This window comes from Notolepis coatsorum (assembly GCF_963971535.1).
Source record: "Notolepis coatsorum genome assembly, chromosome: 18".
Taxonomy (NCBI): domain Eukaryota; kingdom Metazoa; phylum Chordata; class Actinopteri; order Aulopiformes; family Paralepididae; genus Notolepis; species Notolepis coatsorum.
In genome coordinates this window covers 17,662,687-17,689,701 of record NC_140182.1, presented here as the reverse complement: position 1 = coordinate 17,689,701, position 27,015 = coordinate 17,662,687, and the positions used below count along the sequence as shown (strand labels likewise).

General features: G+C 45.6%; 1 protein-coding gene across 1 annotated transcript in view; it reads left to right on the top strand.

Moving 5' to 3' along the window:
• Positions 1–27,015, top strand: part of nup160 (nucleoporin 160) — a 63,635-nt gene that overhangs the window by 20,210 nt on the left and 16,410 nt on the right. The window contains exons 8-20 of the mRNA XM_084334932.1: positions 978–1,068; positions 2,057–2,125; positions 5,898–5,981; positions 9,355–9,525; positions 9,717–9,816; positions 11,665–11,830; positions 12,491–12,624; positions 15,293–15,453; positions 16,839–16,975; positions 17,481–17,551; positions 22,303–22,465; positions 24,992–25,061; positions 25,207–25,305. Of these exons, the coding sequence (XP_084191058.1) occupies positions 978–1,068; positions 2,057–2,125; positions 5,898–5,981; positions 9,355–9,525; positions 9,717–9,816; positions 11,665–11,830; positions 12,491–12,624; positions 15,293–15,453; positions 16,839–16,975; positions 17,481–17,551; positions 22,303–22,465; positions 24,992–25,061; positions 25,207–25,305 (1,516 nt within the window). The remainder of the gene's footprint in view (positions 1–977; positions 1,069–2,056; positions 2,126–5,897; positions 5,982–9,354; positions 9,526–9,716; positions 9,817–11,664; positions 11,831–12,490; positions 12,625–15,292; positions 15,454–16,838; positions 16,976–17,480; positions 17,552–22,302; positions 22,466–24,991; positions 25,062–25,206; positions 25,306–27,015) is intronic.

The window sequence follows — 27,015 nt, the reverse complement described above, 5'->3', positions numbered from 1 at the left end:
AGCCTAGCAAGCCTTGTTGTTTAGTGAGTCCTAGTACCTCTGGGTCTCCTTCCGGATCTCGTTCGCTCTCGGCCATCTCCTTCACTGATTGGTTGTTAGCTGTTGTGCGTATCCACGTCACGTCATCACGTAACGTTGGTTGTTGTTAGTGGGTGTGCTGAGCCGAGGCTGAACGGAGCCAAGCTTGGAAATCGATATATCGAAACTTTGCGACCACGTTTCATGTTTATTTCGAGGAAATAATTTATCGCGATAGTTATCGTTATCGTTTTATCGCCCAGCCCTAACGCAAACCTCCTGAGCAAACATCAGCAACTATAAGTCACCTGCCGATTAACCGGTTAGTTGATAAGCGGCAGTTTGTAAAAAATCTGATAATCTTAATTTCCCTCAATGTCTAACATAAAAATCTATAAATGTTGCTGATACACAGAAATAATACAAAAAGACATATTATATTCCTTAATCAAATATTTATTTGACCATTGATTGACGATACAGAGCAAAGTCCTCCCTCCCTCTCTCGCTATTCTCTAGGGCTCTCTCTAGGGCTCTATTAGTCGACTAATCATATATATATATATGCAAAAAACAAAAACTATATAATGTAAAACATGAAAGAAATAAAATAAAAATGTAAACCACAAGATCATTTAACTTTAATGTTTTTGACTTTAAAAATAATATGTTTGTGTGATCACGATAACCTGCAATGTGAACTATCCTTATGGCCCTTTTTTAGAGTATAAAAAGTGGTTGTAGTGTAGAATTATAAGTGTTGCCCCAGACTTCAGCACAGTAATTTAAATATGGTAAAACTAGTGAACAGTAGAGAATGTAGAGTCCTTCACATCCTTCTTTGTTCATATTTCTCTCTGGGCTAATAATTCACGAGGGCACTGTGTTTATTTCAGCAAATCGTGACTCCGCCTCATGGTATATAAAGGTTGGTGTAACCCTGTCTGTGTGTGTATCAGTAATACTAATCCAGCAGGTCAGTGGAACCAGGTGTTCGTCCAGCCCCTCCCAGATGAAGAGGTCCATATAGGAGTGGACCAGGACCCCAGGGTAAGTAATCTGCCCACTGACGTACCGAGACTATAGGCTGTGGTCGCCAGTGTTGTAGTCGAGTCACTAAATCTCAAGCTCCAGTCCAAGTCAGAGTCGCCACAGAAGAGTCGGGAGTCCAGTCCCCATTACCCGAGTCCGAGTCATCAAGGTTGAGTCCACTCCACTCTGACATTCAAATAAAGAAAGGTCTACATTAAACATAAATGACACATCGGTCACCGTTTCAAAGGGGGTTTATTTACTTTGTGACACAATAGCCAAACAAATGCACTAGCCATCAATATATTAAAATGATTAGGGCCTATTATTATTATTATTTTTTTAAATAAATAACTATTTATTAATTTCCAAGTCCTCGTCTGCACCTTCAGAGTCCGAATGCAGTCAATGCTCGAGTCCGAGTCATCCGTGCTCAAGTCCAAGTCGAGTCATGAGTCCTGGACGCGTCTATTCTTATCCTAACGCATGTATGCTTCCGCGTTCGCGTTTTGCACTCTGATTGGCCACTGACGTTTCTGGTTGCGCCAATCGTGTGGCGGCAAGTTCTTTTGCCGGTTAAACTTAGGCACTCTTTCGAAGTTGGTTAAGGTTAGAGTATGTCTTAGAGCAGGGCGATAGAACACCAGCCCTGATTCCAAACTCTAACCTTAACCAACTTCGAAAGAGTCGCCTAAGCTTAACCAGTGATAAACTAGGCGTTAGGTAGTTTGCTGCTGGTCGAGGCGGAAATGGGCGCGTCACGCGATTGGGCGCACACATGTCACATGACCAGAAACGTCAGTGGTCAATCAGATCGCACCAGAAACGGCAGTGGCCAATCAGATTCGCAAAACGCGAACGCGGAAGCAAACATGTGTTAGGATAAGAATAGACTCGAGTCCTACAACACTGGTGGTCACCGATGGGCCTCTGGTCTTTCTGATGGGTTGGTTCTTTTGTAGCTTCCCAGGAGAGACGGCTCACACTGAGTGTTGTGTTTTGACAGGAGACCTACCTGGAAGTGCTCTTCTCCCCCCTGCGCTTCACTGCCTCTGCCATCGTCAAAGCTCTTCAGGTGAGGAGGACCTGCCATGTGATGCTCTCTCTCTCTCGGGCTACGTTCACACTGCAAGCCCTGGTGCTCAATTCTCATTTATATTGCTCGGATCAGTTTTTCTTGTTTGGCTGGTTCTGTTCACATTATTATTTTTTTAATGTGTGCCAATATCCGATTCCAGTGTGAACTGGTCACACACACTCCTGAACTGACCCGTACGCGCAAATAAACAATAAAGAAGATGGATGTAATTAACAATTGTGACAAATGTCAATCTAGAGTGACGTAAGATTCGCATGAAAGTCGCATGACTGTTCACGCTGAGGTCGCATTGCAAAAATCAAGACTTGTATCTGATTTAGGACCACATATCAAAGCCCAAATCAGAATTGAAAAGATCAGATTCCACGTGATTTGTACTGTTCAGTTCACACAGTCATTAACACTTTTGAGTGCCAACGACGAGAAATCTCGTTGTTGGCCGCCATGCGTTCAGTGCCAACAACGACAAATCTCGTTATTTAATCGTTATTGCTTTTATTAGTGATATCCATTCATTTTTCATCAATCCAGCCTCACGTTATCATTGGGACTGTCTATGAGCTCGAAAAGGGCAAATACCGCCCCCTATCGTCTCCCGGATGGTATTGCACCCATTGGATTGGACTCAATGGAAATGCATGGGGGGGGGGAAACCCGGATTCCACATTTGACTTCTCAGGCAATGTAACCCGAGACTATTGCATTTAGGGATGCACCGATATGAAAATTGGCCACCGATACCGATACCGATTGTTCAACTAACACTATCGGCCGATACCGATACCGATATTTGTATATTTGTATATAAGTATTTGTAATTTTTTTTTATTTTATTTTTTTTATTTTTTTTTTTTTTTATGAAACTACTGTATATTTGTATGTGTATGTTTGTATTTGTAGGCCTCTTTACTTACTTAAAAAAAGGAAACATCAATAAATATGTTTATGGTATCACTATCTCTCTCCCAGTATCGTCTGGCGGCCTGCAGAGGGATACTATTTTCTCAACCAGAGCTTTCAACCAATGCAATGGAACCATTCTGGCGGCCTGCAGCGGGATACTATTCTTTCAACCAGAGCTTTCAACCAATGCAATGGAACCATCTTGATTGACAGTCGATTCGGCCAATTACGCCACACCGCTAGCACCCACCTCCTGCTGTTCTTACCACCAATCGGCAAGCGTTTTCTACTTTCGGGCATGCCGCCATTGATCTGCTTGCGACTCACTCGAGAGCACATCACAACAAACTTAACGTAGCTAATACCTTAGCTGCCCGGCCCGCCGACCAGCGCTCAACAGCATGACCAAATGAGACATAATGATTTTACTGCAACAAATGTTATAATAAAACAAAGCCTTTCTATACATTTGTCTGGTTGAAAACTTTATTAACAGATTGCAGAATGGGTAGTTTGGTACGGAATGAGCAACGGAGCTATGAACGGAATAATGCCTTGCTTACTTGCTGTGTTCGGGTAAATAATATGCTGATGTTATATTGAACGTGTAACACTAACTATATAACGTTATTAACTAACTAGCTACCGTACCGGGAGCTCACGTTGATGCCTGGATGGTGCTAACTAACTAGCTACCGTACCGGGAGCTCACGTTGATGCCTGGATGGTGCTAACTAACTAGCTACCGTACCGGGAGCTCACGTTGATGCCTGGATGGTGTTAACTAACTAGCTACCGTACCAGGAGCTCACGTTGATGCCTGGATGGTGCTAACTAACTAGCTACCGTACCGGGAGCTCACGTTGATGCCTGGATGGTGCTAACTAACTAGCTACCGTACCGGGAGATCACGTTGATGCCTGGATGGTGCTAACTAACTAGCTACCGTACCGGGAGCTCACGTTGATGCCTGGATGGTGCTAACTAACTAGCTACCGTACCGGGAGATCACATTGATGCCTGGATGGTGCTAACTAACTAGCTACCGTACCGGGAGCTCACGTTGATGCCTGGATGGTGCTAACTAACTAGCTACCGTACCGGGAGATCACGTTGATGCCTGGATGGTGCTAACTAACTAGTAGTGGGTAGTTGGGTACGGAATGAGCAACGGAATGGAACTGAGCTATGAACGGACTCCGAGTAATGCCTTGCTGCTATGGGTAATAATAATATGCTGATGTTATTGTCCATGTAACACTAACTATATCACGTTAATGCCACAAAACGAATGCCTTGTTAATCATAAGTAGTAACTGTGATGCAGTAGCTTGTGTGTGTGTGTGGGGGACGGCGGGCGTTGTGCAGGTAGGTCGCGAGTGAACTTTTTTTTTTTGTGCCTTTTGCCGCTACACAAATTGATGCTTATTTATCGGCGACTGCTATCGGCACATTTGAGCTTATCGGCCGATAGGCCGATAGCAGTCAACAAGGCACTTATCGGCCGATACCGATACCCGACCGATATATCTGTGCACCCCTAATTTGCATTCATTGGGGACCCTCAGAGCAGCGTGGATTATCTGTTTCTAATGTTGGATCAATAAACGCGATCGATATTTGGAATGGCGATCAGGAATTTGAATAATCTTTTTGCAGAACATCTGATCTGAGGTAAGGAATCTATTTGACCAGTTTTGGGGTAATCGGATGTTTTTTCACATATTTCACAACGTGTCCCCTATGTCGTGTATATGACGTTAGCGCTGACCAGGTCATAGATAATAGATTTTTCAGCCCGCTTCTCTAGCGTGCATAAGTACACATACTATCGATAATCTAGTATTTATTTGAAAACTATTCATAAATCAGCCGGAAAATGACAACGTGTTGTGTGTATTACACTAAAGGGCGATTCCTGCGGAATCTTTTTCTTTTTCTAGAAATTTCCAAAAACGTCTGTTTTTCAAAATCGTATAAAACGGGAATGTATAGATGAAAAAACAATCCGTTTCGTACATGTTGACTGCAAGCAAGTCATTGATAAGCGATGGGCGTATTAGACACATAGCCAGAATATAGATAGCTCTGCGAAAATCATGAAATATCGGAAAATCAGTCCCAAAAGGCTGGCATTCAAGCGATAAATAGTGCGCCCCCTGCTGGCACTCAATGTGTTAAAGTGAGTCGCATATGAGAGGGAGAGAGGTCATTAATCGGCATGCATGCGATGCATGTATGCGATTCGTCTCTGCGATTAAACCATCCCGTCGTCCTTCCCCCCCCAAGGGCAGACAGGCGCAACGTGAGCCGCGCCAGGGGACCAATCCAAGTGCTCCTGTCCGTCTTCGTCAAGGACGCCACAGCGTTAGCGATCTTGTTGTTGTGCATGTTTTTCCATTGGGTTTATCTTATCGGGGGGGGAAACCCTTGCGAGCACGGGGAGAACATGCAAACTCCACACAGAAAGGCCTGGGAGATATCCCACCTGGGTAACTGGCATCATGGAAACCTGGTCCCCAAGCGGGAATCGAACCCTGGACCTTCTTGCTGTGAGGCGACAGTGTTTAACCACTACACCACCGTGCCGCATATGAGCAAATAAATCTGATTTTGGGCCACTTTCCTCTGCAGTCTGAATGTAGCCTAAGACTCAACAATTTGACAATCTTCAGATTTGTACTTGGGTCAGGAAAAAGAAAAAAAGGTGTCGTCGCACCTCAGAATTGTTGTGGAAGGCTGTTGGATTGTACCTCTGGGTTAAAGTGTTTGTGGTGTGTTCTCAGATCTACAGGCTGTTGGATTGTATTAACTCTAGGTTAAAGTGTCTTTGGTGTGTTCTCAGATCTACAGGAGAGGCTCTGAGAAGATCACTGAGCTGCCCTGGGAGACCCTGAAGAGAGAGGTGACCCTGGCTGTGGAGAACGAGGTACCAGCACTCTGCTCTCTGTCGCCCTCTTTGGGTCATCTGAGATAAGGGACAGGAGAGGGATCTTTCTAAAGGGGAATTCCACCAAAAGTGGCTTTTAGGTGTTGTTCTACATTAGAAGACGATTTCCTGAAATTGACCCAGATGTTTTTCAGTTTTTTTGTTTGTAATGAGCTCTTGAATCAAGAAAGAGGCAAACCTGAGATAATCGAATTGCATTACTTGGTTGGAAGAGACTACTATATTCCAGTAGTTAATTACATCTACCTTTTTGTATTTATTTAATTAATTATTTTAGATAACTGCAGATGTTCGATATAAATACATTACCATATTTCCCCATAATCGGCGGCGCCACTCGATGTAAAAATGTTTCCCCTTAAATATAAACATGGTTTTTCAAATACTTTAGCCATAGATAGTCATGGATGATTATATTGCAATTGATTAATAAGACATTCATCTGAAGTGCACTCAAGTCTGTAGCACTCAAAGTTCGACACTGTTTGACGAACAATCTTACTGACCCTTAGCTGCCAGAGTTGTACCCTTCCTGCTGACTTGTTGTACAGAACTTGTAATTCACTTTGGATAAAAGCGTCCGCTAAATGTAAATGGAATTGAGCAAGACGCTTAACCCCAAACTGCTCCCGATAACAGGTTGGCACCTTGCATGGTCGCCTCCGCCATCTGTGTGCATGAATGAATGAATGGGTAAAATGTGAGGAACAAATTGTAAAGCACTTTGGATAAAAGCGATATATAAATGCACCATTTTTTTTATGTGGAAAATAAATCGGGATTGTTTTTTGGTGAAGTGCCCCTTTTTTAAATGTATGAGATCCTTTAGATATATGAGGGAAGCAACAGTCATGATCTACGGTCTTCATGTCCCGCTCTCCCTTCATGTGTGACCCTGGTCTCCCTTCATGTGTGACCCTGGTCCTACTCTCCCTTCATGTGTGACCCTGGTCCTGGTCTCCCTTCATGTGTGACCCTGGTCCCGCTCTCCCTTCATGTGTGACCCTGGTCCTGCTCTCCCTTCATGTGTGACCCTGGTCCTGCTCTCCCTTCATGTGTGACCCTGGTCCTGCTCTCCCTTCATGTGTGACCCTGGTCCCGCTCTCCCTTCATGTGTGACCCTGGTCCTGCTCTCCCTTCATGTGTGACCCTGGTCCTGCTCTCCCTTCATGTGTGACCCTGGTCCTGCTCTCCCTTCATGTGTGACCCTGCTCTCCCTTCATGTGTGACCCTGGTCCCGCTCTCCCTTCATGTGTGACCCTGGTCCCGCTCTCCCTTCATGTGTGACCCTGGTCCTGCTCTCCCTTCATGTGTGACCCTGGTCCCGCTCTCCCTTCATGTGTGACCCTGGTCCCGCTCTCCCTTCATGTGTGACCCTGCTCTACCTTCATGTGTGACCCTGCTCTCCCTTCATGTGTGACCCTGGTCCCGCTCTCCCTTCATGTGTGACCCTGGTCCCGCTCTCCCTTCATGTGTGACCCTGGTCCCGCTCTCCCTTCATGTGTGACCCTGGTCCCGCTCTCCCTTCATGTGTGACCCTGGTCCTGCTCTCCCTTCATGTGTGACCCTGGTCCCGCTCTCCCTTCATGTGTGACCCTGGTCCTGCTCTCCCTTCATGTGTGACCCTGGTCCTGCTCTCCCTTCATGTGTGACCCTGGTCCCGCTCTCCCTTCATGTGTGACCCTGGTCCCGCTCTCCCTTCATGTGTGACCCTGGTCCCCGTCTCTCCCTTCATGTGTGACCCTGGTCCCCGTCTCTCCCTTCATGTGTGACCCTGGTCCCCGTCTCTCCCTTCATGTGTGACCCTGGTCCCCGTCTCTCCCTTCATGTGTGACCCTGGTCCCGCTCTCCCTTCATGTGTGACCCTGCTCTCCCTTCATGTGTGACCCTGGTCCCGCTCTCCCTTCATGTGTGACCCTGCTCTCCCTTCATGTGTGACCCTGGTCCCGCTCTCCCTTCATGTGTGACCCTGGTCCTGCTCTCCCTTCATGTGTGACCCTGCTCTCCCTTCATGTGTGACCCTGGTCCTGCTCTCCCTTCATGTGTGACCCTGGTCCCGCTCTCCCTTCATGTGTGACCCTGGTCCTGCTCTCCCTTCATGTGTGACCCTGGTCTCCCTTCATGTGTGACCCTGGTCCTGCTCTCCCTTCATGTGTGACCCTGGTCCTGCTCTCCCTTCATGTGTGACCCTGGTCCCGCTCTCCCTTCATGTGTGACCCTGGTCCCGCTCTCCCTTCATGTGTGACCCTGGTCCTGCTCTCCCTTCATGTGTGACCCTGGTCCCGCTCTCCCTTCATGTGTGACCCTGGTCCCGCTCTCCCTTCATGTGTGACCCTGGTCCCGCTCTCCCTTCATGTGTGACCCTGGTCCCGCTCTCCCTTCATGTGACCCTGGTCCCGCTCTCCCTTCATGTGTGACCCTGGTCCTGCTCTCCCTTCATGTGTGACCCTGGTCCCGCTCTCCCTTCATGTGTGACCCTGGTCCCGCTCTCCCTTCATGTGTGACCCTGGTCCTGCTCTCCCTTCATGTGTGACCCTGGTCCCGCTCTCCCTTCATGTGTGACCCTGGTCCCGCTCTCCCTTCATGTGACCCTGGTCCCGCTCTCCCTTCATGTGTGACCCTGGTCCTGCTCTCCCTTCATGTGTGACCCTGGTCCCGCTCTCCCTTCATGTGTGACCCTGGTCCTGCTCTCCCTGCTCTCCCTTCATGTGTGACCCTGGTCCCGCTCTCCCTGCTCTCCCTTCATGTGTGACCCTGGTCCTGCTCTCCCTTCATGTGTGACCCTGGTCCCGCTCTCCCTTCATGTGTGACCCTGGTCCTGCTCTCCCTGCTCTCCCTTCATGTGTGACCCTGGTCCCGCTCTCCCTTCATGTGTGACCCTGGTCCCGCTCTCCCTTCATGTGTGACCCTGGTCCTGCTCTCCCTTCATGTGTGACCCTGGTCCCGCTCTCCCTTCATGTGTGACCCTGGTCCCGCTCTCCCTGCTCTCCCTTCATGTGTGACCCTGGTCCCGCTCTCCCTTCATGTGTGACCCTGGTCCTGCTCTCCCTTCATGTGTGACCCTGGTCCCGCTCTCCCTTCATGTGTGACCCTGGTCCCGCTCTCCCTTCATGTGTGACCCTGGTCCCGCTCTCCCTTCATGCGTGACCCTGGTCCTGCTCTCCCTTCATGTGTGACCCTGGTCCCGCTCTCCCTTCATGTGTGACCCTGGTCCCGCTCTCCCTTCATGTGTGACCCTGGTCCTGCTCTCCCTTCATGTGTGACCCTGGTCCCGCTCTACCTTCATGTGTGACCCTGGTCCCGCTCTCCCTTCATGCGTGACCCTGGTCCCGCTCTCCCTTGTGCCCCACAGCTGCAGAGCAGCGTGACGGAGTTTGAGTTCTCCCAGGAGGAGTACCGACAGCTGCAGGTGGAGTTCTGGTCCAAGTTCTACGCCTGCTGCCTGCAGTACCAGGAGGCCCTGGCCATGCCGCTGGGCCTGACCGTCAGCCCACACACCGCCATGGTCTGCCTGCTCAAGAAGGTATGTGTTCGGTGTACATTTAAAAATGTGAAAATGGACAATCAAATGGGATTTCAATATTATTATTCAATCTTTTTCGGACTTGAACGTTATGTAAACAGTTGTCAAATGCACCGCCTTTTGATGGCAGTTGGATCAGTTCAATGAACCACAACTCTCCTTTTCTTTTTTGTATCTTATTTTTGTTTCAGGGCTTTGTGTCATTTCTTCTGCCCTGCTTTGCTGTTGACCACCTGTACCTGTCCTATGATGACTACCTGTTCTCAGAGGAGGAGACTCCTATAGCCGAAGGTAACAAGGCTTTGGGACCCCAGGCATTAAAGCGTTCCGTCTTGAGACTGATTTCCGTCAATTTGATTCGGAGTCGTGACGTGACAGACCTTATCTGATCATATCTCTTTTAGTTTCAGCCAGACCTTATCTGATCATATCTCTTTAGTTTCAGCCAGACCTTATCTGATCATATCTCTTTAGTTTCGGCCAGACCTTATCTGATCATATCTCTTTTAGTTTCAGCCAGACCTTATCTGAGCATATCTCTTAGTTTCAGCCAGACCTTATCTGATCATATCTCCTTTAGTTTCAGCCAGACCTTATCTGATCATATCTCCTTTAGTTTCAGCCAGATCTTATCTGATCATATCTCTTTAGTTTCAGCCAGACCTTATCTGCTCATATCTCTTTAGTTTCAGCCAGACCTTATCTGATCATATCTCTTTAGTTTCAGCCAGACCTTATCTGATCATATCTCTTTAGTTTCAGCCAGACCTTATCTGATCATATCTCTTTAGTTTCAGCCAGGCCTTATCTGATCATATCTCTTTAGTTTCAGCCAGACCTTATCTGATCATATCTCCTAGTTTCAGCCAGATCTTATCTGATCATATCTCTTTTAGTTTCAGCCAGACCTTATCTGATTATATCTCTTTAGTTTCAGCCAGACCTTATCTGATCATATCTCTTTAGTTTCAGCCAGACCTTATCTGATCATATCTCTTTAGTTTCAGCCAGACCTTATCTGATCATATCTCTTTAGTTTCAGCCAGACCTTATCTGATCATATCTCTTTAGTTTCAGCCAGACCTTATCTGATCATATCTCTTTTAGTTTCAGCCAGACCTTATCTGATCATATCTCTTTTAGTTTCAGCCAGACCTTATCTGATCATATCTCTTTTAGTTTCAGCCAGACCTTATCTGATCATATCTCCTAGTTTCAGCCAGACCTTATCTGATCATATCTCTTTAGTTTCAGCCAGACCTTATCTGATCATATCTCTTTAGTTTCAGCCAGACCTTATCTGATCATATCTCTTTTAGTTTCAGCCAGACCTTATCTGATCATATCTCCTAGTTTCAGCCAGACCTTATCTGATCATATCTCTTTAGTTTCAGCCAGACCTTATCTGATCATATCTCTTTTAGTTTCAGCCAGACCTTATCTGATCATATCTCTTTTAGTTTCAGCCAGACCTTATCTGATCATATCTCTTTTAGTTTCAGCCAGACCTTATCTGATCATATCTCCTAGTTTCAGCCAGACCTTATCTGATCATATCTCTTTTAGTTTCAGCCAGACCTTATCTGATCATATCTCTTTAGTTTCAGCCAGACCTTATCTGATCATATCTCTTTTAGTTTCAGCCAGACCTTATCTGATCATATCTCTTTTAGTTTCAGCCAGACCTTATCTGATCATATCTCTTTTAGTTTCAGCCAGACCTTATCTGATGATATCTCTTTTAGTTTCAGCCAGACCTTATCTGATCATATCTCTTTAGTTTCAGCCAGACCTTATCTGATCATATCTCCTAGTTTCAGCCAGACCTTATCTGATCATATCTCTTTTAGTTTCAGCCAGACCTTATCTGATCATATCTCTTTAGTTTCAGCCAGACCTTATCTGATCATATCTCTTTTAGTTTCAGCCAGACCTTATCTGATCATATCTCTTTTAGTTTCAGCCAGACCTTATCTGATCATATCTCTTTTAGTTTCAGCCAGACCTTATCTGATCATATCTCTTTTAGTTTCAGCCAGACCTTATCTGATCATATCTCTTTTAGTTTCAGCCAGACCTTATCTGATCATATCTCTTTTAGTTTCAGCCAGATCTTATCTGATCTCTCTCTTCCCTCAGACCCGGAGGTGGGCAGGGACGTTCTGCAGCTGGTGCAGTGTCTGCGTCTGGTGAGCGACGCGGTGCCGGGGGACATGGCCTACGAGATGGAGAAAGCCCTGGAACACCTGCAGGCACCTGAGAGGGCCGCCGAGCTGGTCCTGGAGAACATGCTGGCCAATGACAAGTCAGTGCACACTGATTGACGCACTCTGACCAATGTGGAATGCCCTGCCAACATTCATAAAACTCCTGAACTCTCCTCTCGGATTTAAATCCGCCCTAAAAACATGGCTCAGCAGCAACTCAAATAAGGTCTTAATATGTTTTTTTTTATCTCTTTTATCATAACTTGGCTTATTTCTTTTATCATGAGTTGCTTTTAAGGGTTTGCGGATTTTCTTTTAACATTAGTTGACTGTATGAGTTGTCAGGTTAGGTGTTTTTATACTAATTGTTAGGATGTGTCCGGTCTAGTGTACATGTCCATTTGTGTTTTTGTGCCTTTTTATGTTCCATGTAATGGACCACAATGGAAACGAGCCTTGGCTTTATTGTGTTTTATCCATTTTTGACCAGCGTGTTGACACTGTTATTGTTTTGTCTTTTAAATGTTTTGTCCTACGATTGTGTCAAAATAAAGTATTCAATCAATCAATAGGGTTCATATTAGTATTTGGAGGACCTTGCTTTTAGATCCTGTGTCGCACATCTTTTTAAAATTACAATTATTAATGTAATGGAATATCCAATACCAATTGGAAATTATATCAGATCGTGGTCATATTGATTTCTTCGAAAAGACTGTTGCTGACTGTCCACTGTGTTGTCCTCCATGTCCACGCAGTGAGAACATGATAGAAGACATCCAGAACAAGCTGCAGAACATCAGGAACCCCGTGGCGGCCATGATTGTCCTCCAGAGAGAGATGGACCTGGACATGGACCCTGAGGCCGGCGGAGATGTTCACCTCACACCAGGTAGAGACACACTCCCTGTCGGAGACGTTCACCTCACACCAGGTAGAGACACACTCCCTGTCGGAGACGTTCACCTCACACCAGGTAGAGACACACTCCCTGTCAGAGACGTACACCTCACACCAGGTAGAGACACACTCCCTGTCAGAGACGATCACCTCACACCAGGTAGAGACACACTCCCTGTCAGAGACGTACACCTCACACCAGGTAGAGACACACTCCCTGTCAGAGACGATCACCTCACACCAGGTAGAGACACACTCGCTGTCAGAGACGATCACCTCACACCAGGTAGAGACACACTCCCTGTCAGAGACGTACACCTCACACCAGGTAGAGACACACTCCCTGTCAGAGACGTACACCTCACACCAGGTAGAGACACACTCCCTGTCAGAGACGTACACCTCACACCAGGTAGAGACACACTCCCTGTCAGAGACGATCACCACACACCAGGTAGAGACACACTCCCTGTCAGAGACGATCACCACACACCAGGTAGAGACACACTCCCTGTCAGAGACGATCACCACACACCAGGTAGAGACACACTCCCTGTCAGAGACGTACACCTCACACCAGGTAGAGACACACTCCCTGTCAGAGACGATCACCTCACACCAGGTAGAGACACACTCCCTGTCAGAGACGTACACCTCACACCAGGTAGAGACACACTCCCTGTCAGAGACGTACACCTCACACCAGGTAGCAACACACTCCCTGTCAGAGATGTTCACCTCACACCAGGTAGAGACACACTCCCTGTCAGAGACGACCACCTCACACCAGGTAGAGACACACTCCCTGTCAGAGACGATCACCTCACACCAGGTAGAGACACACTCCCTGTCGGAGACGTTCACCTCACACCAGGTAGAGACACACTCCCTGTCAGAGACGATCACCTCACACCAGGTAGAGACACACTCCCTGTCAGAGACGTACACCTCACACCAGGTAGAGACACACTCCCTGTCAGAGACGATCACCTCACACCAGGTAGAGAGACACTCCCTGTCGGAGACGTACACCTCACACCAGGTAGAGACACACTCCCTGTCAGAGACGATCACCTCACACCAGGTAGAGACACACTCCCTGTCAGAGACGTACACCTCACACCAGGTAGAGACACACTCCCTGTCAGAGACGTACACCTCACACCAGGTAGAGACACACTCCCTGTCAGAGACGATCACCTCACACCAGGTAGAGACACACTCCCTGTCAGAGACGTACACCACACACCAGGTAGCGACACACTCCCTGTCAGAGACGTACACCTCACACCAGGTAGAGACACACTCCCTGTCAGAGACGTACACCTCACACCAGGTAGAGACACACTCCCTGTCAGAGACGATCACCTCACACCAGGTAGAGACACACTCCCTGTCAGAGACGATCACCTCACACCAGGTAGAGACACACTCCCTGTCGGAGACGTACACCTCACACCAGGTAGAGACACACTCCCTGTCAGAGACGTACACCTCACACCAGGTAGAGACACACTCCCTGTCAGAGACGATCACCTCACACCAGGTAGAGACACACTCCCTGTCGGAGACGTACACCTCACACCAGGTAGAGACACACTCCCTGTCAGAGACGATCACCTCACACCAGGTAGAGACACACTCCCTGTCAGAGACGTACACCTCACACCAGGTAGAGACACACTCCCTGTCAGAGACGTACACCTCACACCAGGTAGAGACACACTCCCTGTCAGAGACGTACACCTCACACCAGGTAGAGACACACTCCCTGTCAGAGACGTACACCTCACACCAGGTAGAGACACACTCCCTGTCAGAGACGTACACCTCACACCAGGTAGAGACACACTCCCTGTCGGAGACCATCACCTCACACCAGGTAGAGACACACTCCCTGTCAGAGACCATCACCTCACACCAGGTAGAGACACACTCCCTGTCAGAGACGTTCACCTCACACCAGGTAGAGACACACTCCCTGTCAGAGACCATCACCTCACACCAGGTAGAGACACACTCCCTGTCAGAGACCATCACCTCACACCAGGTAGAGACACACTCCCTGTCAGAGACGATCACCTCACACCAGGTAGAGACACACTCCCTGTCAGAGACGTACACCTCACACCAGGTAGAGACACACTCCCTGTCAGAGACGTACACCTCACACCAGGTAGAGACACACTCCCTGTCAGAGACGATCACCTCACACCAGGTAGAGACACACTCCCTGTCAGAGACGATCACCTCACACCAGGTAGAGACACACTCCCTGTCAGAGACGATCACCTCACACCAGGTAGAGACACACTCCCTGTCAGAGACGATCACCTCACACCAGGTAGCGACACACTCCCTGTCAGAGACGATCACCTCACACCAGGTAGAGACACACTCCCTGTCAGAGACGATCACCTCACACCAGGTAGAGACGCACTCCCTGTCGGAGACTATCACCACACACCAGGTAGAGACACACTCCCTGTCAGAGACGATCACCACACACCAGGTAGAGACACACTCCCTGTCAGAGACGATCACCTCACACCAGGTAGCAACACACTCCCTGTCAGAGACGATCACCTCACACCACGTAGCAACACACTCCCTGTCAGAGACGTACACGACAGATAATTGTGTGATCTGTTGTGTTCCAGGCCAGACTCTGAACGTGCGGATCAGCCTGTCCCAGCTGTACGCCAGCAGCTCTGCGGTGAACGTGGTGTGCCAAGCCGTCTGCCACCTGGCCATGACCAGAGCCCTGTTCTGTAGAGACCTGCTCATCCTGCAGAAGCTCTACCTGCGTCTGGGAGATAATGTGAGCTTTTAACTCCTCTCCCCTTGTGGCAGACGAACACAAACCTGCTGTCGATGAACCTGCCTAACACTAACATTAACCTATTATCAGGGTTCGCACAAGGTCCTTGAAGTGCTTAAAGTGCTTGATAAAAAGCCGAGGCCTGGAATTCCTTGAAAACAGCCCATTTTCTAACGGTGCTTAAAAAGTCCTTGAAATTCAAATCAACCATTCGCATTGAAAGTTTTGTTCATCCACGAAAAAAAAATCTGTAGCAAGAAATTGATTTTTTTTTTATCTAAAGTGTAACCAATAGTTGGAAATTGGTTTTAAGCCATAAATATTGGATCAAATATTTTTTCCAATAAAAAAGTAACTGCATTTAAAAGTGAATTGTATCCTTTTTAACTCATTCAGAGCCATGCCCATATGACCAAATAAGGGCTTGTAGGCCAGCGCTTTAGTCAATGGGAGGACGGGGATATTTGCGAACGCTTAAACTATATCTTAAATGATGGCTATGGGTCTAATACACCCGTCGCTTATCAATGACTTGCTTGCAGTCAACATGTATGAAACGGATAGTTTTTTCATCGGTACATTTCCGTTTTATACCGTTTGGAGATTTCTATTAATTCCAGAGAAAGACACGATAATAGCCCTTTAGTGGAATACACAAAACATGTCATTTTTCGCCTGATTTATTAATCGTTTTCAAATAAACGCTAGATTATCGATAGTATGTGTCCTCATGTACGAAGAGAAGCGGCGTCTGAAAAATCGCTTCTCCGTACTTTGGTCGGCGCGAACCTCACACACACACACACACATGCTCCGATGGCGGAGAAAGGAACATCTGATTACCCCAAGATTCGTAACATAAAGACCTTACAAAAAGATTAATCCAATTCCTGATTGCTATTCCAAATATCGATCGCGTCCATTGATCCAACGTTATAGTCCAAAACACATGATCCACGATGCTCCCAGTCGGGGGAGTCAATGCAATAGTATCCAGCTGCATGCCCGAGAAGTAAAACCTGGACCGGATTTATTTTTTTTGATGCACAGTCCCAGCCAATCCAATCCAATGATGTGCAATACCATCCGGGAGACGATAGGCGGCGGTATTTGCCCTTTGCGAGCTCAGACCCATTCCCAATGTCCTGGATGAAAAATGAATGGATATCGCTAATAAAAGAAATAGCGATTAAAACCCGACTATACTCGTGATTGGCACGCAAGCGATGGCAAGTTAACCCGACTATACTCGTGGTTGGCACTGAATGGGTTAAATGCCCTTTTAAAATGAAAAATAGTGCTTGGGAAAGTACTTGAATTTCATTTAGCAATGTCTGTGGGGAACCCTGTATTATGCAATTTGTAAACGTGTGTGTGCTCTCCAGGTGTTCCTGGGTGGTGGTAACCAGCTGCTGCAGCTCCAGCAGGACCTGATCCCACGGAGCTCCCTCCTGCTCTCCTCCTACTACCTCCTCAAACACACCAGCCAGGCCCTGGCTTCCTCTGTCCCTGTGGACATCATGTGAGTACCACACACACACACACTACTTTAGGTCTGACTTAGAGGATATGAATCGCCTAACCTCGTTCCCAGTAGAACTACGGCCGAAAGTGTGTATGGCGTAGAATTTCCGGTGTATGTACTTCCCCTGGAAGCTGCCTCCGAACGGACCAAACTTTTCCCGAATCCTGTCGGCAAACAAGCTAGAGCGTCCCGTAGTCATCTAGTAAATTTTTTAGCAAAGCTGTTGCAGTGGCTTAAATGAGGAAATATTGTGCACTTCACACGTTTTTATAATTGTTTTGTCGAAACCGGAACGCCTGTAGCCTGTACTTCCGTTTAAACACTTTAGGAGGCATATCTTGTCCAGCCTATGAATCGCCTAACATGTTTGTCTAATGCTGATATGAATCGCCTAACGATGGCATATTTGTCTAATGCTCACCTTTTTAAAGAGTCCTTATGACTCTCAAAGCAGCTGTAAGACTGATTGTAACACCTGTGTCTGCCTGTTTGGTCTCTACAGAGATGCCAACCTGCAGCACCTGTCAGTCCTGGAGCTGACAGACTCTCCAGCTCCGTCCTCCAGCACTTCAGGTCGGTTCCTAACCCCAACCCCGGGTTCCTACGCTGACTAAGCTCCACACACACACACACACACACACACACACACACACACACTAGGGCTGAGCCCGAACGTTTGGACCTTTGTTCGTTACGTTGGCATTCGAATTATTTTTTATATATATTTTTTATGTGTCTTCATTCTTTTTAAACCAACGGGGTTTTTCTTCACAGGTGCAGATAAAGATTAGGCTACAGTAATATTATAGTATTAAAACTTATAAGTTATATTCATTAACCAATTCGGGGCCAACCACGTGTATATATACGTGTTTGGGCGCCATGCTTAACACATAACCGGCCATTGGGGGCCGTCTAATCTCACGCTATACGGCCAGCATTTCAAAACAAACTTGCATTGTGCGTGAGGCTGTTTGTAGAGCTAAATCTATACTTTATAGTATTGCTATCTGTCCATTGTCATCGTCAATTGACACCATAAAGCGTCCCTTCAAAATGGCTTAAAGGGGAACTATCTTATAAATGGCCTTTTTGAGTGTTTAGCATTGTTTCCTAGCTATGTGAACTTATATTAATATGATCTATGTCTCAAAATTCTCATATTGGCGCATTCTTCCAATTCTCCTCTCACAATATTCACCCTCACTGAACTGAGTCGTTTGAAAATGTGCCTATATGTGATGTCATATAGTCACTGCTGCATGTTAATGTTGAGATATGGAGAGACCTGGAGCTGGACCTGGAGCTGGACCTGGAGCCCACACAGCCTCTAGCTCAAAACAGCTCGAAATCTTGAGGTAGAAAAATGCTGTTTTTGAGGACTTGATTAGAAATACAAAACAATGAATAAAAAAAATATATATATTACAGAGGTGTTCCATAGACTCACAGGAATTGTGTAAAAGTGCCCAAATAGTGAAAGAAATAGTAAAATAGTTCCCCTTTAAAGAAATAATTTTTTCATCAATACATTCCCATTTTATAGCGTCTTGAATATAAGTGTTATATGGGATTTGGTCTAGTATATTTCCTGGAAGGCGAGATACAGGGCGCTAAGCTAATAACATTAAATCGAATGGCGTTTCGGCACTACAGAAGCTAGAGCTAAAACTCAAAATGCATATTGTCGGTATTCATGGTCCACCTTGAATGCATGAAAGGGGGGGGGGGGGCGGGGGACGTCGTTTCTGATTATTGATTACCAATAACGGCGTTTAGCCTCAGTAGCCACATTCGCTGATCGGCTGGTTGAGTATGATAACGAGGCCTGATCAGCATGTAATTTACGTGAAAAAGATCTTACCGTCGGTTGGATCCCCAAAAGGATTTCCCAGTTATCGATCACCATCTGGTAGATCGATATGTCCATTGGCTGATGATATATTCCTTTACTGCATAGTGAATTCGGCGTCACAAAAGGTATTCCAAGCTACAGGCTACACGTATAGATTCCAGCTAACAGGAAACTCCATTCAAAGTAAAAAATTATAATAAAGCACCGTTCTGCCACAGGGAACACTGCATTATCGAGACAGCGCCCCTATGAGGATCTGGCCGGTAAGGCACTTTTCAGAATTCCAAGAGTAGGGTAAATCTGCAGTGCCGCTCGGTGACATTGAGTAGGTTATTAAAATGGAATAAAAGCCAAAACAACCTTGCCATGGACATGTCCGTGGTTGGCCCTCTACCGTTGGATCCGAATATAAATAATATAAAATATAGATTTAGCTCTACAAACAACCTCACGCACAGTGAAACGTTATGAAAGCTGGCCTTATAGAGTGATATTAGACGGCGCCCAATGGCCGCGAAAGTGTTAAGGAAAGTTGATAATATTTTTTTTAAAGACTCATTTAATCAGATTAATCACTTTATTCAAATTGGGATTTAGTTTGAGGATATTTATATAAAAAAAAATTAAAAATCTTTAAATAAAAAAACGAAGGTTTGAACGTCCGTTCGAAAAACCCAGACGAAGTTCGAATCCCAAAAACAGGCTTCGAGGACAGCCCTAACACACACATATACACACACAGCTTACCACAGTAGTAGTGCTGATCTGGGGTCGGTGACCAGGGGCTCTTGTCTTCATGACTATATTCAAGCCAACAGACTCCAGCTGTCTCTAGATCAGCAGAGTCCAGGCAGGGAGGCTTTGTGAATATGGACCCTGGTCTTGAGAAGTTTAGAAATTGCACAATAAGTATGGAAATGTAACCTCTCTATCTCTCTCCTTCTCCTCTGTCCTGATGAAAATGTAACCTCTCTCTCTCTCTCTCTCCTCTGTCCTGATGAAAATGTAATCTCTCTCTCTCTCTCTCTCTCTCTCTCTCTCTCTCTCTCTCTCTCTCTCTCTCCTGATAAATGTAATCTCTCTCTCTCTCTCTCTCTCTCTCTCTCTCTTTGTCCTGATGAAAATGTAACCTCTCTCCTTCTCTGTCCTGTTGAAAATGTAACCTCTATCTCTCTCCTTCTCCTCTGTCCTGTTGAAAATGTAACCTCTCTTTCTCTCTCTCTCTCCTCTGTCCTGTTGAAAATGTAACCTCTCTATCTCTCTTCTCCTCTGTCCTGTTGAAAATGTAACCTCTCTCTTAGGGCTGGGCGATAAAACGATAACTATCGCGATAAATTATTTCCTCGAAATCAACATGAAACGTGGTCGCAAAGTTTTGATATATCGATTTTCCAAGCTTGGATATGAGCACACGCACTAACAACCAATCAGTGAAGGAGATGGCCGACAGCGAAGGAGACCCGCGCTGCACCTCTGGGTAGTGAGGTAGGACTCCAGTAGTAAACAAGGCTGGCTAGGATAATTAGCTTGCACGCCGCTATTTTATAGTTTACGTGCCGAGTGGGTGTGTGGCGTGAATTCTGAGGCCACGGTTAGAGTAGTGTGGGGTATGCGGTGGACGTCGTTGCAATGTATTGGGGCGGAACAGAGTATTTTAGGGTGATATTTAGTACATTGGAAACGAGGCTGGCTAGGATAATTAGCTTGCACGCCGCTATTTTATAGTTTACGTGCCGAGTGGGTGTGTGGCGTGAATTCTGAGGCCACGGTTAGAGTAGTGTGGGGTATGCGGTGGACGTCGTTGCAATGTATTGGGGCTGAACGGAGTATTTTAGGGTGATAGTTAGTACATTGTCATGGGATACACCGCTTGCTCTGGCTAACTGCTAACGTGCACGGACTGATGACGACATCAACTCGAGACATTCGCAGCAGCAAAACAAGTCTATTAATAGCCCGTCCATCGGCGCCGGGCATAAGAAGTTAATTAAACTTGACAGAAATTATATCGACGATAATTATCAATATCGAGTTATATGAAAATAATTTTATCGCGATAACGTTTTTGGCCATATTGCCCAGCCCTACTCTCTCTCTCCTTCTCCTCTGTCCTGTTGAAAATGTAACCTCTCTATCTCTCTCCTTCTCATCTGTCCTGTTGAAAATGTAACTTCTCTCTCTCCTTCTCCTCTGTCCTGTTGAAAATGTAACCTCTCTCTCTACTTCTCCTCTGTCCTGTTGAAAATGTAACCTCTCTCTCTCCTTCTCGTTTGTCCTGTTGAAAATGTAACCTCTCTCTCTCCTTCTCGTTTGTCCTGTTGAAAATGTAACCTCTCTCTCCTTCTTGTTTGTCCTGTTGAAAATGTAACCTCTCTCTCTCCTTCTTGTTTGTCCTGTTGAAAATGTAACCTCTCCATCTCTCCTTCTTGTTTGTCCTGTTGAAAATGTAACCTCTCTCTCTCTCTCTCTCTCTCTCCTTCTCGTTTGTCCTGTTGAAAATGTAACCTCTCTCTCTCCTTCTCGTTTGTCCTGTTGAAAATGTAACCTCTCTCTCTCCTTCTCGTTTGTCCTGTTGAAAATGTAACCTCTCTCTCCTTGTTTGTCCTGTTGAAAATGTAACCTCTCTCTCTCCTTCTTGTTTGTCCTGTTGAAAATGTAACCTCTCTCTCTCTCTCTCCTTCTCGTTTGTCCTGTTGAAAATGTAACCTCTATCTCTCCTTCTTGTTTGTCCTGTTGAAAATGTAACCTCTCTCTCTCTCTCTCTCTCTCTCCTTCTCGTTTGTCCTGTTGAAAATGTAACCTCTCTCCTTCTTGTTTGTCCTGTTGAAAATGTAACCTCTCTCTCTCTCTCCTTCTCCTCTGTCCTGTTGAAAATGTAACCTCTCTCTCTCCTTCTCCTCTGTCCTGTTGAAAATGTAACCTCTCTCTCTCCTTCTCCTCTGTCCTGTTGAAAATGTAACCTCTCTCTCTCCTTCTCCTCTGTCCTGATGAAAATGTAACCTCTCTCTCTCCTTCTCCTCTGTCCTGATGAAAATGTAACCTCTCTCTCTCTCCTTCTCCTCTGTCCTGATGAAAATGTAACCTCTCTCTCTCTCTCTCTCTCCTTCTCCTCTGTCCTGATGAAAATGTAACCTCTCTCTCTCCTTCTCCTCTGTCCTGATGAAAATGTAACCTCTCTCTCTCTCCTTCTCCTCTGTCCTGATGAAAATGTAACCTCTCTCTCTCTCTCTCTCCTTCTCCTCTGTCCTGATTAAAATGTAACCTCTCTATCTCTCCTCCTCCTCTGTCCTGATGAAAATGTAACCTCTCTCTCCTTCTCGTTTGTCCTGTTGAAAATGTAACCTCTCTCTCCCTCTCCTTCTCGTTTGTCCTGTTGAAAATGTAGCCTCTCTCTCTCTCTCTCCTTCTCCTCTGTCCTGTTGAAAATGTGATCTCTCTCTCTCTCTCCCTCTCTCCCCCCCCTCTCCAGTGATGTGTCCTCAGACTGTGGTGGAACTGTTCTACCAGTCTGTAGCCAGGAAGAGCATCATCTCTCAGGTGTACAGCCAGCAGCAGGGTCTCTCTCCGGGCAGCGCTCTGCTGCACTGGCCCCACATGATCTCCAACGTGGTCCACCTGCTGGCACAGCTCCTGTATCCTTCACACGCTGCTAGGCTGACATACGCCTCCGTTTAGGACATGAGCTAATGTGATTATCCAGTTGGGGACACACCGATAACCACTCTTCCACTGCCAATACCGAGTACAGTATTCGCCGATGCCGAGTAGCGATCCGATCGATCCCTTTTACTGAACAGTAAAAAATTATTGAGGTATAATCCATTCTTCTCCAGAGATCTTAGTATGTATAAAGAGAATGCAGCAAATCATGTCACGTTGCTTTGATTTCTGGCATATTGCACAAGGTTCTTGGTATCAGAATGTAGTATTGGGAAAATGTACTCTCAAACCCTGCCCTCCTTTCTTAATCCTCCAATCACAACTGCTGTGTGTCTCAGCGATGCAACCGTTGTGATCGGAAGATCAAGGAAAGAGGACGGTGTTTGAGATGGGTACATTTTCCGATATAATAAAAAAAATTACCTTGTATCGATGCATCCCCAGATTATGTCATAATTTTGAATGCATTGAAATACTATTTCCACCATTTGGCTTTTACAGCTTTTACCTGTTTTATACAGAGCCCTGGAAAGGATCCTTAAAGTCTTCGTTGTCAAATCCACGATAATGGGGTGACGATGCCATAGTAAGGTTTATGATGATTGTATTGGGATATAGCCACACATAAAATGTTATTAACCGTGGCCAGAGCTGTAATTTCTTCCCCAAATCAAGTTTGAACAAGTGCAAAGTGTATTATACAGTAACCCCCCAATCCCAAGAGAGAGGGAGAGAGACAGCGCTAGGCACTTAAAGGAACACGCCAACATTTGGGGTAATTAGCTTACCGTCTTCTCCAGAGAAACAAGAAGAGAGATACCAGTTTCCTCTCCGTGCGTTCAGTAGAAAGCTATCTGGCTGCATGTTAGCCTAGCTTGGCACAATGCATGGAAGCGGACAGTGCCGGTTAGCCTTCGGGAGAGGTGTTAGTTGGACAATGCCTAGGCTAACCGGCTTATTTTTCCAGTCTTAACTAATTTCTCATTTACTCACTTCTACATTCTGGAGGGGAATAAAACATGCTCTTCTTCCACAAGCAAAACAAATCCCAACGCATCGTGAGGATTAATTAGGTCTGCATCTCCCGATAACGCATCTCATCGCGCTCTCTCCACGTGGCCCTGTGTAGGGCATGCAATAGTTCCAACTTGCGGTTTAGCAGCCAGGCGGCGTAAGAACACCATCTGTTGGAATACAAGGCACACTTTAAACGTGATTCTGGGACTCTGGAAAGCAGATGACTAAATTGTTAGCAGGGCAAGTGTTATCTGCAGTGCTCCAGACATGGATCACATCATTACAGTTGAAGTAGGGCTGGGCAATTAATCGATTGTATCGATTAATTCGAATTAATGATTTAGGACGATTTTCAAATAATTATTTTTTTTAAGTCGACCTTTATTTTACAAAAAGTGATGTTTGGTGAAAGTTTGATTTGCACATTATTAATCCCAATAGGGACATTCATTCTTGTTTGATGATCAAGAGGCACCTTTTATTTGTTTTAAGTGAAGTTTGGTGAAAAAGCAAGTTATTGCACTATTAATCCCAATAGGGACATTCATCTTTGTTTGATCAAGAGTAACCTTTTATATATATATATATATATATATATATATATATATATATATATATATATATATATATATATATATATATATTATATTTCTTTTTTAAGTGAAGATTGGTGAAAGTGAGGTTTGCACTTCAATCCTAATAGGGAAATTCATCTTGGTTTGATAATTTTTTCGTGTCAAATATTTGAATGATTTCCTTGGCGTTTCTAGTTTTCAAGAGGAAAGAATATCAATTAAAATCGGAAATTGGATTTTTTATTTTTTAATCAGATTTGATTTTTACGCCATATCGCCCAGCCCTATAGAAGCTTTTAATAGTTCACCAGGTTAGTACTTTGATAAAAAAGTGTCTGCCCTAATCCTTGTGCTACTGACGACCCCCCCCCCCCCTCCCCCCTAATACACATGGGGATTATCACATTTCATACAAACAAGCTGTTTTCTCACATTTCTTTGCTATTGGAACCCAGTCATCATCCTCACCCAGTTTTGGGAAAATATTGTATCCGTCTTGTTCTGTTGTCTGTACCAGGCAAAATTCAGAGAAGACTTCAATCCCTGTTGAAAATATGAATGGGATCTACCGTAATTGCCGGACTATAAGCTGCACCTTTTACCCCATGTTTTGAACCCTGCGGCTTATATAAAAGAATGCGGCTAATCTATGGATTTTTACAGCGAACGGCCACCAGGGGCGCTCTCGCACGTGTCTAGTGGGCACCTGCGGCTTATAGTCAGGTGCGGCTTGTATATGTACACATTTATTTTTCGTTCTATATCTAGCTGGTGAGGCTTATAGTCCGGCAATTACAGTACTCATTTTCTCAACTTTAAATAACTATTATGATATTAAACTTACCGTATCTCATCAGTTATTAATTACACCCCTATCTGTATGTTGAGCCTTAACGAGCATCTCAGCTGGCCTACCAACCCAGGCTTTCAGTTCCCGGAATGTCTAATGGCCAACTGCCAGTACACACAACTACAGGTAGGCATCCGTCGAAAAACCGAAACCATTTGATCTAACAATAGTAACATCCTCAGTGTGTAATAATCTACTGTATATCTTGTCTTTGTGTGTAGAGATACTCTACTGTATCTTTCTATTCTCCATCCCCTGTGTTTGTGTGCAGGAGTATGTGAGACTGATTGGGCCCTGGTGCCAGATCAACGTGGGGTCCTGTTGTTTCATCCTGGGACAGTGTTACCTGGCCAACGGAGAGGGACAGAAGGTGTGGAACATCTACCTTTCTATTAGGGGTGTAACCACACATTTTCAGATGGGGATTTTGAGTTCAATTCTTTATGCGTCAAAATCTATTCATACTACATAGCTCTAATACAATTTTATATATATATTATTATTAGGGGTGTAACGGTACACAAAAACCACGGTTCGGTACAGGTTTTCGGTACAGTGGGCGGAAGTTTGGCTTTCCATGTTCCACTCGGGTGATGTAGTGTGCAGTAACTAATTGTACTTGTAGGGCTGTCAACAAATATTCTATATTGAAATGAATAATTAATCGACTTAAATAAATAAAAGTTTTGAATGCGCTGCATGACTGATGGGAGACATGCGACGTCATTGAGCTGAACAATGTGCAAGTTTAATGAACAACAACCGCGACTACTACTACAAGGTAAGAAAACTGTATTTTCCCAGTCTCCAAAACCACCGCCGACTCGACACATGAAAATTCCTTCGCAATGTGGAAACCGCAAATGCTAGAACGTAAAACATTCCGGACTTACCGTATGACATCATGATTTCTGAGGGCTCCGAATGAGGTCATAAACGGAACATTCTAGAACCTTTGGGTCCTATATAATCGGTCCAGAATAAGATCACGCCCAGAATAAGATCGCAGGGGGCAAGGAGGGTCCCGCGGATGGGGGCTCAGACAGGAAGTAGCAGCATTAGCTGCACTCCAATGGACAATGTAGGGGATGACGGGTTCCAGTAGACTGCGGGAAAAGAAGAAGAGCCCATCAAAAGAATTGCGGAGGGCAGTAATACGCCACGATGCGTCTACACTGCCGGAAATTCAAATAAGAAGAAGAAGAAAGAGGCTTTGGGTGGTGTGTGCCTCGGTTAGGGATCGGTAAGGGACAAAGAATATCTGATGGCAGCTCTGTATTTGTAACAGAGTTGCTTGCCATCCTCTGGGCATTGTGGTGGGTGGAGGAAGTGGGACCAAGCCAGGTGATTATATGTTCTGACTCGGCTGCTGCACTGATGGCTCTGAGTGCAGGTGGGTCTAAAGCTCGCCCTGATCTCATTCAGGAAATAATGTTGGTTTTATATAGGATTGCGAAGGCAGGCTGGTCAGTGGAGTTTTATTGGGTTCCGGGGCATGCTGGGATTGCGGGAAATGAGATGGCTGACTCCCTTGCCAAACAGCCTGGGAAGGGAGGAAGAGATAGGCATTTCAATGGGAAGAGTAGAACTCAGAGAGAAGATAAAGAAAGGAGTTGAGGCTGAGTGGGAAAGGGGGACCAAGGGAAGGCACTATTTCTCTCTGCAGCCTCGTGTCAAAATCAAGGTGGATGGATATGGGTCTAGGAGTGATAGGGTGAAGATGTGTAGATTGAGGCTGGGACACTGTGGGTTGAACAGTACCTTGTGCATTGTGGGAAAACATCCAGATGGGGGGTGTGAATGTGGAGAGACTGAAACTGTCGGGCATGTCTTCCTAGAATGTGAAAGGTATAGGAAAGAGAGGGAAATCTTTTATAAAAGTCTGGTAGAGTTGGGAGTCTCTTCCTTCTCTCTTAAATCTTTCTTTGGCATGGATAATGAGAACCACCAGCTTATCACAGAGGCAGTGCTGACATTTCTGCATGCTTCAGAGTTGTACCAGAGGATATAGCATTATTGTATTTATTAGTATTGGACAGGCAAGAGGAGCAGAGAAGAAGGAGATAGTGTGTTTTGAAGA